Source organism: Channa argus, chromosome 14, assembly GCF_033026475.1.
Source record: "Channa argus isolate prfri chromosome 14, Channa argus male v1.0, whole genome shotgun sequence".
In the NCBI taxonomy this organism is placed as follows: Eukaryota; Metazoa; Chordata; class Actinopteri; order Anabantiformes; family Channidae; genus Channa; species Channa argus.
In genome coordinates this window covers 21,500,905-21,516,546 of record NC_090210.1, presented here as the reverse complement: position 1 = coordinate 21,516,546, position 15,642 = coordinate 21,500,905, and the positions used below count along the sequence as shown (strand labels likewise).

The following is a 15,642-nucleotide window of genomic DNA, read 5'->3' as shown; positions in this document are numbered from 1 at the left end:
TTGGAATAATTACAGTTTATTTAGTTTGAGGTACTTTTTGGTGATTTTCCAGCTTCTCCATTAATGTGTACTGCAGAATGTGACGTCACACAGCTAGAACGGGTGACATCACAAGCACTAACTTCTCAGCTTTCCCTTGATTATCAACTTTCTTTCTCCTTCTCCAGTCAACCTATATCTTTCCTCTGCAAACGATACATTAGGAAGTAGATATTTTTGTTTTCTTTCAGGAAATGTAACTCTCCTAGTGACAGGACTTACGGTGCTTCCAGTGTGTGACCAGAATTGGAGAGAGTGTTGTCCAAAACTCCCATTGGAGTCCATTCTAACAGAGATGCAGAAATTCTCCTCGAATCACAAACGAGGTTTTTTTTTTTTTAAATGGCCGCCCCTCCTTCATTTTATTGACCGCCTTCAAATAAAGAATATCACTGTGTTGAACACTTCTGCCGCGCAGTTTTTAAAATGTTTTAATAGGAATAATACTTAATACCTGTCTTCTGCAAATGTGAGTGAATGCATTATACCATTATAAAAATACCATTAGTAAAAAAACAAAAGTACATTTTACAGTGAACAAATGACCAAAAAGCAAAACTGTTCCAACTCAGTATGTTATGGGTTATAATTTCATAGCTGCGCAGAAACAAAAGCTATTTTACAGTACTAATAAAGTTAATTGTGTAGTTGAAGTTAAATTCTAGGATGTTTTGATGATCCGACATCTTAAAAGACGTTTTCCTTTATTCTGACTACGAATATCTAGAAAACAAGTTGTGTATTCAGCTGAGGTGTGCAGTGTTGTGAGAGAACTAAGAAAAGGGCCTGGCAGCAGGCTCTGGGATATTGGTTGGATGCATGTCGTGCGTCATGTTGGACTTCTCTTTGAGTTTGGCCTGCAGCAGCGTGTGTTGGATGACGCCGATCCTCACGTCCATCTGAATGATCTCCTGCTTCAACGTTGTCAAACTCTGCTTGATCTTCACCACTGGAGCTGAGGGGCAATTCGTTGAAGAATGAGAACACTGAACACTAGCGTGAGGAACCAGTTCATCTTTTAATTCAGATAGTTCGTTTCTTCAAACAAGCTAAACGGACAAAGTCATCAGTCTCACCTCCATCAGCCAAGATGCTGACTTTCTCCTCTGTCTCCTGCTTCACTTTCTCCAGCTCCTCACTGATCTGAAACACATGCAGATAAACACATAAGCTCACAAACTGCCTCTTCCCACAAGTATTAATTCAGTACTGTTCACTGACCTCCGCCAAGACTCTGGTCTTTTCAGTCACCCGTCTGCTTGCCTGCTGATATTCCTCCTTGACCTAGTGGAGAAAAGCAGTTTGTTGACACGTTTCTGCGGAATTTTCTTTAATTTCTTTAACTATTTTTCTAAATACTTCTGCACTAAGAACACTACAGTGTTGAATTTAAATGTGTGAAATGTTGCTCTGTCTTAATGTAAACTTTCTATTGTTTTGGTCCTTTTCCACTTGTCCTCATTTGTGAGCTAGAAGACGGTTTTATAACATGTCAGCAGCAGTGACTTTGACTCCAGGCATTCTAAGACTGTAAATAGACTCATGGTTATGAGCTGCAGATTTCAGCTACAGGCATTTACCTCCCTGAGTTGGGCTTGAGCGATGCGGTACTCCTGAATTTGAAGTGCCAGCTGATTGTTAATGTATTTCTCTCTGCTGCTGACCTTCCCCAGAGTCTTTCCTATGTCCTCCTGCAGTTTGTCCAGGTAGTTCTGCAAAGACAGCAAAACAAGACACAAAATGGGACATTATAAAGAGGGGTTCAAGTATCTTTTGAGAACAATTCTCCTGTCACTTTTAAGTTTCCGTCTGTGAAAGGTAGAAGATAAAAAAATGCTCCAAACTAAAAACAAAGTACACTAGAGAAAAACAATGCCGACTGTTTTTTTTGTGGATATCGGGTGATTACAAGGAGAAAGAGTGTGACCTACTGCAGAGCTTATGAAAATACGCCACCGCTTTAGCTAAAGAGGAGTCAAATATTATCAGACAAAGAAAATTAGACAGAAATCCATTGACACCTATGGGCAATTAACATAACATGCATGTTTTTGGACTGTGGGAAGAAACCAGAATACCTGGAGGAAACCAGTAACTGCACACAGAAAGACCACAGCTGGCCGGGGCACGAACCCGCAACCTTCTAGCTGTGAGGCAGCAGCGCTAACCACTGCACCACTCTAGCACGTTTATTTGTAAGGGGCAGAGGTCATTTTGAGTAGCTGCATGATAAAAACATTAACTCTTGATGCAGTGTACTGATGTTATTTTGCACGTAATCGTACTGCAGTAACTTGTCATGTTGAACTATTGATAGATATATATTAAAAAAAACAACAACAACTAAGTACTGTATGCACTTACATGTGAATTGTGCTCAGTCATTAAAATAAACAGAAACTCACTCAGTGAGTCCAGGAGGTGGCACTAAAGACAAAGAAAAACAGACTGCAATTTAGCAGGGATCACTTCTCTGCTATGGCTTCAGGTCAGTGAACGCACCTTAGCCTCTCTGAACGAAGAGTTGATCTTATCTCTGTGTTGATGCATCTGGTCTAGGTGGATCCTCCAGTCCTGCAGACCAACACACAGTGTCAAACACAACAGAAACAACCTAGAAACATCGCAGAGAAGTACAGGGAAATCCGATTTTGTCATCATGTCAACATTCACGACACACATATTTATACAAATATAGTCATCTTTTTTATTTTGGTCCTTTCGGTTTATTCAGTTCAGTGTGGCCACAGCGGATCATTGTCCGCATGTAGATTTGGCAGTTTTTACGCTGGATGCCCTTCCTGATGCAACCCTCCCCAATTTTTACTGGGCTTGGACCAGCACTGCACAACTGGGGAGGGGAAAGGGCTGTTGGGGGTTCAGTGTTTTGCCCTTAATATTATTTTTATTAACATAACATTTATTTGTGCTAATACAGTAGTTGTAATAATGGTGGTCTTAGCATAATTTAGCATATTTATACTCAGGTAATGCAAAAAGATTTCACTCTCCCACTGATACAATAAAATAAAACCGTTAATGACATCATCAGTACACTATAGCTTCTTAATCTAACTAACCTTAAAATACACAACATAAACAAAAAAATAGAGTTTCCACCCTGTTTCCACAAAGACTCCATCCTTCTAATTTATATCCTTACAGGACTCTGTGTTTGTCCCTCACTTGGCTGCAGCCTCAAGTCCACTCAGAAAAGCTGTTATTCCACCTCATTCCCGCTCAGACTTTAAATTGAAATGGATTTTTCTTTAATCAAATGAGCGTCCCTTGGTGTGTGACCCAGAGTTCTTCGCAGATAGTGAAGCTGCAACCGTACGGCAGCTTGTTATTTAATTGTTTGAGATCTGATTTCAAGAAAGTATCAGAAATTTAACATGAAAGTTCAGAGGGTTATATTGTTTTTTTAATTTCACATTTTTTTCTGACGGCTGCACTTAGTAATATGTTGTATGAGTATGATGAGAATATAATCTACTTTTATAGATTAAACTAACCAAGAAAAAAGAAATTACAAATGTTTTTATGTAATCGGAAGTATTAAGGTATTAAGTAAACTAACCAATAATACTTATGTACATGAAATTTACAGTGCAAAACTTTTCATTTTAATGTATTTCTACAGGGTTGGTCTTTGTGCTTTAATTTAAGAGAAGAATAATATTACTTTCACCACCACTACATTTAGGTCAATTCCTTAACTAAATTAAACTGAGCTAAACTAAGACTCTAATGCCGTTCAATTTCTGCACATGCTTTGAATGGAAAAGCTTCTGCTCAATGGAAGTAAAAGTATTATGCACCTATAGGAATAATCTCCTAATGGTCTCTTCCTTATTTTTTACTTTATGCCATTTATTCCCCTCATCGTGCGTCATCGAGAAGTGTCCCAGCCTGGATTTAAATTAGCCTAACAAATTCTGAACAGGGGAACCAGCTGAAAGTGATCCTGGATCACATACAGAAGCGGGCTCAGACTGTGCCATGTGAGCTTGGGGTATAGGTGGTGTTCAGATTAGGGAGGTCATGGGAACTGATGTTTTAGGACAAGGTCGATTCAGAAAACGTCACTTACATTTTATGAGGTATCAATGGCACAGAAGGTCTTGGAGAATGCTTGTTTAATTTTATAGAGACAACATGATATCAAAATGTTCTACAAATGTTACCATCATTGTGCGTGAGTTGGGACACATGCATCTAAAGTAATCACAGAGGTTAATGTCAGCTTGTTTAAAGTAAAATGACAAAGTTCATAACGTGAGCTGGGTTCTGCATAAGATGCTACTTATCGCTCAGCTCGTGAAGACTTACACTGCTGCCTCTATAGTTTTCCCCAAGCTAATAATTGAGATCTCCTAATCGTTAACGTTGTAATACATTCATCAGATTGGTTTTTTGGTTTTTTTCTGCCGTGGTACTGAAACTGGCAACGTGATGGTGGTTCAGATGAGTGTGTACCTTGTTGTCAGTCCTGATGGTGACTTTGAGTTGTGGCAGGACTCTCTCTACCTCTAGGTTCCACTCTGCTACATCAACTGTCGACACCAGGATCTCATTTGGTTTAGAGGAGGATTCTGTTTCCTGTCAGAAAACAAATAACAGGATACATATGGTAGGAATTTATAATAAACAAAACAAAAATAAGCAGGTAAAACACTTTTTAGGTTGTCCTAAAGTGAAGCAGGCAATAAAACAATCGTGTTCTTTAAATATTTCCAGGTGAACTCACAGTGTGAGTGGTCCGTAACTTCAGAGCCTCCAGATCAATCACATTCTCATCATCATCATCATCATCAGCTTCCTCCTGTTATTACACACAAACACAACACATAGCTCAAGTCTACAATGAAATGTGTGCAAACTTCAACTGTACTTTATTCAGAAGTTACAATGGGTTAGTTAGAATCTTTTACACCTCGTGAAAACCGAGCTCAAAAACTATTTTTGTCAGAAAGAGTAAAAATCAAAACCTTATCACTGCTGGAGTCCAGAGAGCTCATGGTTGAGCCGACAGGGACTTTCTCCGAGTTTGTTGTTTTTTTGTGGTAACTGTGTCTGGATGAAGAATATATATATATATATATATATATATATATATATATATATATATATATATATATATATATATATATATATATATATATATATATATATATTTATTAAGAAGTGTATTGTATAAGCGTACCAGGGGGCCTGATGACTCAGTGGTAGAGCATTGGGTTGGGATGCAGAAGGCAGCAGGTGTCCTACCCCACCCGGTGTGGCCACACCCGGCCCCCAAGGGCGACCTTGGTGCCAGTCCCAAGCAAAGATAAAAAAAACGGGAGGGTTGCAGAATCAACGTCTGGAACATGTTCTGCTGTGACAACCCCGAAAGGAACAAGCCGATAAGCCTACCAGTTACGTCATCGATGACTTCACCTGGCTGCCTTTGAAGTTTTGCTTTTTGAAGTTTGCCTAACCGGTTGTCAAGGAAACAATGTTTCTTTTTTTGTTACTTGAGCTAACAGATGGATGTGGACTTCAAGGTAGTTCAGGGGGAAGCTACAACCTTTATAAAGTCGGGACACTTACAATCAGTTCCTCCTCTACTTTACTCAGTGTGAGCTCTGCATCGTCCTCCATAACATACTCTTCTTCTGCGCCTTCTGTTGGGTAATTTGGTCTGGGCGGAAAGAAAATGACGAAGTAAAATGCATCAATATAATCAGCTTCCCCTAGATGATAGAAAAAAGTAATAATAAACTGACTGTTCAGATACTGATACGAAAGATATATTAATCAGTAAAATTAAATCACAAGATCTCAACTGGCGGTCAAAAGCAACTAACAGCACAAAATAAAAGAGTGAGTGTTTTCGTAAGGTAAGGAGAAAAAAATAATTGTTTTAGCACCTTTTAAAGGAGAACCCTCTCTTCCGCAGAGCTTGGTCAGCCAGTTGGTCCAACACCAAGCAAACATACTCGCCTGAGCCTGATTTGAGTTTGGAAGGAGGGAAGTCCACCTTAACACCCTGACAGACAACAGTAATACGTGAAATGAGTCTCCTATACCCTTCAATCTCTGAAATCTTACAGTGTAAGTAAGGGCAGCTAACAAAGATGAGTCTGAATCGATTGAATCTGTGGTCATGTTGGTTCGCAGGCTGTCACAGCTTAGTAACTCAAGAAATTAAAGGATTTTTCTGTGTCCTATTGCAGAGCATTACTTACCAAAGCCCTAAGCTCTGCCAAGATGTTGGACACAGTGGCGTTGGGTTCATCATACTCCTGAGGCTGAGTAAAGGGCCTCCCTGCCACGTTGATGAGCCATGCTGCAATGATGGTGAACATGTAGAACTGCTCACCGGGGTTGGAAACCAGATATGGGCTTGAGACAAAATAATATCTGACGGAATGAAATAGAGGGTAGGTAAATTCTCATTCTTGTAAACTTGATCGTGTATGTAACGGTGTTTCTGTGCTGTGTCTCTTGAATGAATAAGGAATCTGGTGCTTTATATTTTCCTTTTTCACTGGCATTTTTTCTGCCATGCATTCTTGTTTCTTCTTTTTTTAAGAAGTGTTACATAAATAAAAGGTTCTTCTTATTATATTACTGATGGTATATCTGCTGAACCACTTTGAAGAACACTGTGACACTAGTTTTCTCTACATTTGTACCCACAGTGCTATGCACAATTTTTAACACCCCTTTACATTTACTACAATTAACATACCATTAAATTATATTTAATAATACCTTATAGTTGAGAAACTATGAGAATTTTTCTGTTGAAGAAAACTCACATAAATCCATTCAAGTCCCTCTGTAGTGAAACCTATGGAATATGTATTATTTTCTACCTTTAGCAGCATTAAATCGCGGTTTTTACTTCCTTCCTAAATGATGTTATATCTAAGCAGTAGCAATCTAAAATGTATTCATTGAGAGCTGATGGTCATTATTTGTGCTCAGATTAAACCCTAACAATTGGCGTCAACACGTGTGTGTAATTCAAAAACTCTGGCTTAGCTAGTCACTTTATCATCTGTTACACTTATGTCTCACCTGGACAGGCATCTCATGTTGTGTTTGGCCAGAATTTCCTCCTCATAATTCAAAAGGTTCAACTTATCGAGTAAGTTCTCCATCACTACAAACACCTGATAAGCTGCTCCGGGACCTCGGTCATCTTCGACTGCCCTTCTACCGTCTTCCGCCATGATGTGTAGTTTATGAGCTGCTAGCGAAAAGTAGAAATGGAAAGTCAAGAAGACAGCACAAGTTATTAGGACTCCCTTAGCTAAATAGCCCGTGCTAGCCCGCCAGCAAGGAGACCAGGTTGTTTGGCTTCCTCGCCGTTGTCAGGCAACCGAGAGCTGCTAGCTCGTTGGCTAGGAAACGTGAGCTAATGTTGTCTGCAAACGGCATCATGACTCAAACATACAGTCAAACGCATATCTCCGTCTGCAAGACATCTGCAGAGAGAAGTCAAAAAGCTACATATTATTAAAATTCAGACCACTGAAATCCGCCAAAGAAAACGACGAGCTACGTAGCAATGAGAGCTAGGGAACCCGCAACGTCAGCTTCAAGCTTTTCCGGTATACCTTCAGAATAAGTGTTCAACCGTCGTTGACATTCCGGTTTAAGGATTTCAGATGAAAAGCATGTAAGCAATATAAAAATTGTCCAAAAGCTAAGTTTATTTAGAAAAGGTAAATAAAAAATCAACACAAATATCGGTAGTGCAGTTACTAGCTTTTAGTTTGTTTATTTTATTTTATTAATTAATTTAATTATTAATTTTATTTTTTTGACGACAGTGAAATCTAAAACCACCCCACTTATTGGACAATGTTGTCTGCCAGTTGTTCCAGTATTTAAGATAAACCCAGGTGTGATTAAGACTTCCTTGTTTTAGGATTTCATACTTCAAATTCTCAACACTGCAGAAAAAGATATTGTATAGTTAATTTAAGTTATTTAATAGCCTGTGATTTTAAATACCACACTTGTTTATGTGGAACACGGTGAAATTAACTGACGGTATTGCTTAAACTAACAGATTATTGTCTAGACGTTGTCTACATTTTTGATCATTTTATAACATTAAAATCCTGCTCACTAGTCAATAAACCAGTAATAATGATTCATTAAAGCAACATACAATAATTAAACAGAGACAGGTGCACATATGATATTTTCTATAATAGTACTGTATAGTCTGTATAATAGTCCTGTGAGTTCAGGGTCTCCACAGCAGATCATTTTGTCCGCATGTTGATTTGGCACAGTTTTTACGCCAGATACCCTTCCTGACAAAACCCTCTCCAATTTCTCCAGGCTTGGGACGTGGCTGGCGATGCGGATGGGCTATGGGGGTTCAGTGTCTTGCCCAGGGACACTTCAACATGCGGTCGGGAACCTCCAACCCTATTGTCAGTAGGTCACCGCTCTACCAACTGAGCCACTGCAACCCCCTGAAATTACATTTAAATTAATTTAATTTTAAAATTAAGTAAAGGATCTAAATAGTACATAAATTACTTGATCAGAATCAGATTTCTTTGTCATCGTTTCCATATATGACTTACATTCAACCTCAACCCAACCTTTTGACCATATCTAGTTTCTTCCTGCAAATGCACACTATGTATGTGTGTATTTGTGTGTTTTAATGAATAATTCATATTCCCAGCCCCTATCAGGCAGCGTAGGCAGGAAAGGGGATGTTTGTTTCATCTACATGCATCTCCCTGCCTGTCAGTGAGCACACAGGTGGAGCTCCCTGGAGACTGTTTGATTGACAGGCCTACCGACTGCTTGCTGCATCGCTGATGATGTTCAGTGAGGCGAATCCAGGCTTCACCGACAGGCTTGAACCACCGCCAACTGAGACATTTAACCATAAAAAAATAAGGTTGTGGTGTGTGTGTGTGTGTGTGTGTGTGTGTGTAAGTAACAAAGACGTATTGAATAAATATTCTTCACATTTTGAAAATAGCTTCTCACAGTCCTAAAACAAGATGGGTTTCAGTTTCATTTCTGGACATAGGTCCAAGGTGTGTTTAGCCTAGCTTAGACCAAAGTCCAGAACCAGAGGAAGCCTACAAAGAAACTTACCAGCTTTCAGCAGCTACAAAGTGCATACGTGCATGTTAAAAGGAGAAAACATTGGTGCATTAGCCAGAATTGCCTGTTGGTGTTGCTGCATGAAGCACTTCAAAAAATCGTGATCTGACACAGCAGTGGTGATTTAGATCTTCTGCAGGGTTTTAAACATAACTTAAAATCCCTTTTGAAAGATAAATATTGCTGTCAGATTGTAAACTGCAAGTGCTGCAAGAGATTCCGCCAATCAGCCCCAACATTTCTACCACATGATGGTTTTATTATACACTGATGGTTTTATTCAAAACATTTCTACAAACGAGAAAATGCGGGTGCACATATGATTATGTGTAACCACCTGTCAGCATCAAGTTTTAGCAGTTTACTGAATCAATTATTTATGGACTTTTTCTTTCACCACTGCATTCACTGAGGACTTTGGTCTTTGTACTGAGAGAAACCACATGTAAAGCAGAAGGCTTCGCAGATGTTTTGATGGAGCTAGATTAGCTGTTAGTTTTTGTGTAAAGCTTTACAAAATTACATTTATAGGAGAAAGCGTAGAAGGTTAAAAAAAAAAAAAAGAAAAGTTCACGAGTGTATTCACAAGCAGAGATGACGCTCAAGGCCAGTGAGTCATTTGGTTCATTGCTAATTTGACTAGTATCACCTGTGATTGTCAACCATTACACCGACACTGCTGCACCTCGAAAGGTGCTGCAGCAGCTGCTAATGAATCCCATGCAGTCACCTACAAACCAGATCAGAGTCTTTACACAGCCTGTGGAGAAAAGAAACTTGGCTTCCTCTCTGTTCTGGTGTAATTACACGCTCGGGGCAGCCAGACAGTGTGTCAACCTGTGGCCTGGCCTCCTTTTCTTGACTTGCCAGCGCTCGATGGAGAGGTAATTGGGAGGAGAGGCAGAAGTGGATCCACGGCGCAACCTGAGCGAGGCAGTAATGAGCGGTGGTTGCTGGTGGGCCTCGCCTGAGGGTGAGCAGGTAGCTTATCAGCCCTCTGGGTGTTATTCAGAAAGGCTATTTATGCCTTTCTGCTCACAAAATAACGCTATCTGACTTATTATTTTACAGGATGTTTTCTAAAAGGGGTGATAGGTGATGCTGTTCCTGCCGTGCTGCATTAAATCAAGTGGGTGGTTATCTGCCTGTCACGGTAACACGGATTTATGTAAAGTGCATATCATATCACATACATGGTTGATGGTGATTCATCTGTTCTTCTCTCAAGCATTTGTTGACCCTAAACTCTACCTTCATCTACCTAACATAAAACTGAATGATAGTTTTTTTTAAATATTAGAAATAAGTCAAATGACCATATGATGGGAAAGACGTGCTTCATGTTTATGAACCCACACAGCACTGTCACCATCTCTTTAGCCTCTTTTAGCTCCTTGTTTTGTTTTGGTTCTTTTATTACATTTCCTGTCTGGTTTAAGTGTTTGGTGTTTTCTGCATCAGCCTCCTATTTCCATCAACAAAGCTCTAATTAAACCACTGTACACTACCTGCACTTCTCTTGAGTTAGCGACCACATTGTTTATAAGACTTTAATTAGAGCTGATCTTTAGCTGGGGTCAAGCTGTGAAATCACATCAAGCTGATAAGATAAGATCGAGAGAGCATCACTTCCAAAGATTGAGGACTTTTGCAGGAAGCGTTGTCTCGGGAGAGCACACGACATCAGAAAGGACTTCTCTCACCCTGCCAACAGGCTCTTGCATTGCCCTGCTGCCCTCTGGGAGGCGGCGTAGGAGCATCCGGGCCATGACAAACCGGTTCTGAAACTCCACCACTCAGTAACCTCAGTATACACCCTTCTCATATCAGGAGATAATGACCAATGCATACAATATGTTTTTGTATATAACCCACTTCTGTGTACTGTTTATCTGGACTATTGGCATATTCATACCCATGTGTAATGTGATAGACTGGAGACCTGTCTATGTGCTTTAGAACTAAAGTTTGAGTCGGAGTAGAGAGAAATCTGAGCCGAATATGCAGCTTTATGGAGCATTAAACGAGTTTCAGCTCATTGTTTAGCTGTCTGGACCACGAATTGACTGTTTTTTGGGGTTTTTTTTTGTCCCCACAGCCGCTGTTTTCAGAGATAAAGATCTAAAAAGAAAAACCAAACAATCCAGATAATGACGTTAATAGCTGCTGTTTTCCGAGCACAGGTGTGTGAGAATGGCTCACCGCTTCATCAGTATTCCACTTCCTGTGGCATCGTGTCAGCTCTAATTTTCCTAACAGAAGGTATCAGTTCTTTCAAACGCTGGATTTGTCATTTCAGAAAGAAAAACGCTCTCTTTTTCACAGCTTGATGAGACATTATGTTCACTGAAAACTGACAGGCAAAGCGATTAGATCCCACGCACTGAGACCTCCATTCAAACCTTCTGCACACTGACAAGATTCCGACCGTCTTGCAGTTTAGAGGCGTTTCTGAGCAGGAAAGGAGGTCAGTGTCTTGATCAAAAAAGGTTTAATTGCACAACCACACACTAGGTTTAGGCTACACAAACGTTTTGGTAACTGTTAGATAGAAATGAAAGGCCACAACCTCTGTCTTGCTTCTTTGTCAATACCCAATGTGTGCACACTGACCATGTGCAGACTATGAGGACATGGTAAATGTTCTGCACTTATATAGCGCTTTTCTACCTATTGGCACTCAAAACACTCACACACCGAATTGGGAGCTGCTGCTGCTGACCAATGCTAACTGGGAGCAACTAAGTTGGGGTTCAGTGTCTTGGTCAAGGACACTTCGACATGTGACCCGAGGAGCCGGGGACTGAACCGACAGCTGCGAGATTGGTGGACCAACGCTCTACCTTTCTGCTCTGCAGTCACTTTATTGCTGCTCTTTTTAGAAGAAAATTATGGTAATTTTTTTTTGAAATTTTGTGTCTTTTATGAAATTTGATTTTGCTTATTTTGTGTCTAATTTTGGATGATGGGCCAGATTTTGGTAATATTGCACCTTTTGTATAGTTATGTCATTTTTGTGTTTTTTGGATTGTTTTGTGGCGGTTGTGGCCATTTTGTGACTTTTAAACGAACTCAACCAAAAAGGAAATATGATCAGTGATGTCAGAGGCTCAGCGCCTTGGGCCTCCTGACTGACTACTGATCCTTCACAATGACACGTATATGTCGATTGTGAAACAAGTTGCTCATTGGTCAGAAAAAAGGGCTGCATCATACCCATGTGGCTCTCAAAAATATTGGAACCTCTAAGTGAAGTTAAGTATTTTTTCAAGCCGTAGTTGCATTAAGCAGATTCTGAAAAAACTAATTTGATGTGAGCAAACAGTTCTGTTGAGTATAAACATTTTGCACCCTAGAAACTGTGTTTCCTCCTTACGTTAAAGTTGTACTCCAGTGGTTTTCTCGCTCAGTATGTGTTTCCTGTGAAAGTACTGCTTCATGTGAAAAAAAGCTGCATAGAGCCTCCAGGGGGAGCTGTGTGAAATCTGATAAATGTTAAGTGGCATCACTTGAGTCAGCGTGGGTATATTTCTGTTGCAAATTACTGATATAAATGTGATTCTAATGCTGACGCTTGTTGGTGCTGCAGAAATGCATTTTTTGTACTGTCTCACTCAGTTGTCTTCCGTACTTTGACCCGTTCTTTGGTCAGCTGGTTGGCTCTTCTTCTGTGGGTTTTTTGCCGGAAGAGACTTTGGCTTTTCAGGTGACAGATGATGTGAAATAAAAGAGAAAGTCCTGTATGCAGGACAGCTCCCAACATTCACCCCTGCTCTTCTGTAAACCTGCGACGGCGTCAGTGCATGTCACACTGCTGAAAGGACAAAATTTGACAAGTCAATCTCAGAGAGACTCATCAGTAATTATCTGCAGGCTATTCAAGTTCTGGCTCAGAAGAAGTGTTCAACATAAAAAGGTTTTAATGGAGCCATGGATCAGCAAACGGCACTGCTTCTTCCCATCTCTGTGCTTGAATCACCCAAGGCCGTTTCTCTTCAATAGATTGCTTGAAGAGCTCAATTGTGCTCAGCTAATGCATAACAAACAGATGGAGCTGAATGCAGTCCCTCCAGAGTGGCGTCTCTATCTCTTTCTCTCTGCCTCTCTCATAACATCTGAAATAAATCAAAATTATGTTTCTTGGCTGTGGTTCATGTTTTTCGGTCAGGGCTGCACAGGAACACAGTTATCGTGTGGCTCCAAATCCCACAACTGCCTGAATGGTGGTAAATTAATTAACTCAATTTTGCCACACTCCCCTGAAGCTTTGATGGGTACGGTTGCCGTGACAACCTGGTAACGGTGACGCACAGGTGCCCGCCGGCGATGACCAAAATTTATGGCAAGAGGTGCAGGCGGCAGCAGTGCCATTTTCCAAGTTTGCCAAGGTTATAAAAAGCAGCAGCGCTGAAATTAGACGGAGCAGCTGACAACCTGCAGAGTGGAGTCTGCAGCTCATTTACACAAGCTCACAGATTCCTAATCACATTCAATGAGGACGTCCGGACAGGACAGACATTTAGTGAAAGCTCCCTCCTGTCTGTTTACCAGGAAGAAAACCTGGTGATTTCTGTGTGTGCAAGAACAAGAAAATGAAGTGCACTAGTACGCAGTATGTATTCAGTGTAATCGTGGACAGATTATGAGAAGAGCCCCCCGCACTTTCTTTAAGGATGTTTTGAGTTCGTTTGTGGTAATTATGTTAATTGTGTGTCCCTCACTTTCTGTCTATTTTTTGATGTTTTGCGTCTGCAAATTTTAAAGAGGTTCTGCTTCATTTTTCATAATTATTACAATCTTTTTTTAGTAGTGTTTCGCATCACGTTAGGGTAACTGTGTCTTATGACTGAACTCTTTCAAACGAGCAATATAAACGGTGACTTCAGAGGCTCTAGCACGCAGGTCCCCTTGCTTCTCGGGACAATGGGCGGTTTTATAATCCATCCATGAGCAAAATCATACTACTTAATCTGTTTTTTCGACAATATGTATGCGTTTAAAAGCTCTATGTTTGCTGCCGTAAAACCGCCAAAAAGACTGTTTCAAGTCGAAAGGCTCAAAGTCACATGTTTTTGTCTGTTCACAAAATGTGATATGGGCCTGCACGTCGAGGGAGCTGGGCCGGGCCAGACCCCCACAGTGAGTTATCACAGTGTACAAGAGTGTCTGCCCAACTTTGAGAACCTGAAGCATAAATACTGCCAGTAAACAGTGAAGCGACACGTAATGAGAACTGTTCATGTCATTTATGAAATTATGCATGTTTCCTTTCAAAACAAAGCTCTGGAGCAGAGGACACTTCTCGGTTGCAGCTACTGTAGTTTTTCTTGCCGCTGATTGGTTTGATTGGATTCTTGAAGGAAAAATGGGCTCGCTCTTTGTTTTAGGGCCTATAAATTCACACTTGACAAACGACTGCTATGACCTCTGGCCACACAGAGACAGAGTTGAACTGTAAATTCCCTCCAGAGAGGAGCAGAATGATTGGCAATTCATTTAGAGGCCGACGCCGGCAGAGAGGTGAGTCTGCGGGAGGGACTCTGCTGACTCAGTTGAGTGAATGTGCTTTGCTTGAGCCAACATCCAGTTAGTGATTTAATCTGAGCTGCAGACAGATGAGATCAGTGGAAGATAGAGACAGAGAGGACGGATGATCTGAGGCTCTGTAAAGTTTCAGATTATGGTTAAAAAATACCCTTTGACAAAAATGGGAGGTTGAACCTATTTGACACGAGATAGATATCTAAGAAAAATTGCATGTGTGGAGGTTTTTTGTCTCAATAGTTTGATTTATTTTTAAATAAACATCAATTTGTAAAAGTTTTAATTAAGAAAAACTAATGAGCCCCGCTATAACTTAATGTCCCTTAATAAAGATGAAATTAATAGTGATGTCACATCAAAAAGCTTGACCACCTGAAACACATTATTTGCCTGTAGCATCCTTACTGACATCAATGTCAACAAACTGTCAGAAGAGCCGGATCACAACACCCTAACTATGGCTCATGTTCTGGCCCCGTGACGGCTGCTTTACGCACCAGGCGGCATTCTGCTAATTGCCAGTGAGGATTATTTGCATTTGTAGTCAGCTCCCTTTCGCAGAACATGCAAGTTGGCAGAGCAGAGTTGGCTGATGAAGCACATGCATTGTTATATAGCAGCTAATTCAGAATTAGACATTCGAAATTGATAATATATAATTTACACTATATATAATATAATAAAAACACTACACAAACATTTGCATGAAAGCACTAAATTCATTGATTATTTGCCCATAAAATTGATTGATTTAGGTCCAAAAAGTTCATATTATACATTGCTTTAACCGTTTGGAGTCAATGGAACATGTCTCCTTTCAGTAATTTAGTTCTTATTCTTCATAAAGGATGTAAGAGTAAAGCCTGCAAATTAGCCTGTTTTTGAGTCGCAGACCTAACATTCTGTCCCAACGTGCCCTCG

General features: G+C 40.3%; 1 protein-coding gene across 2 annotated transcripts; it reads right to left on the bottom strand.

The window, feature by feature from the left end:
- Positions 1-452: 452 nt before the first annotated feature.
- ift57 (intraflagellar transport 57 homolog (Chlamydomonas)) lies at positions 453-7,649 on the bottom strand. Of its 2 annotated transcripts, none has more exons than XM_067529178.1 (11): positions 7,111-7,649; positions 6,273-6,447; positions 5,955-6,073; positions 5,635-5,725; positions 4,790-4,864; positions 4,519-4,641; positions 2,542-2,613; positions 1,620-1,751; positions 1,261-1,323; positions 1,116-1,182; positions 453-994 (listed from the first exon to the last, which is right to left on the bottom strand). In XM_067529178.1, exons 1-11 carry the CDS (start codon positions 7,263-7,265, stop codon positions 813-815), a joined length of 1,254 nt encoding a protein of 417 aa, XP_067385279.1. In that variant the 5' UTR covers positions 7,266-7,649; the 3' UTR covers positions 453-812. The 2 variants fall into 2 exon arrangements, with proteins under 2 accessions (XP_067385279.1, XP_067385280.1); XM_067529179.1 differs by having other exon boundaries at positions 4,790-4,861.
- Positions 7,650-15,642: the final 7,993 nt, after the last annotated feature.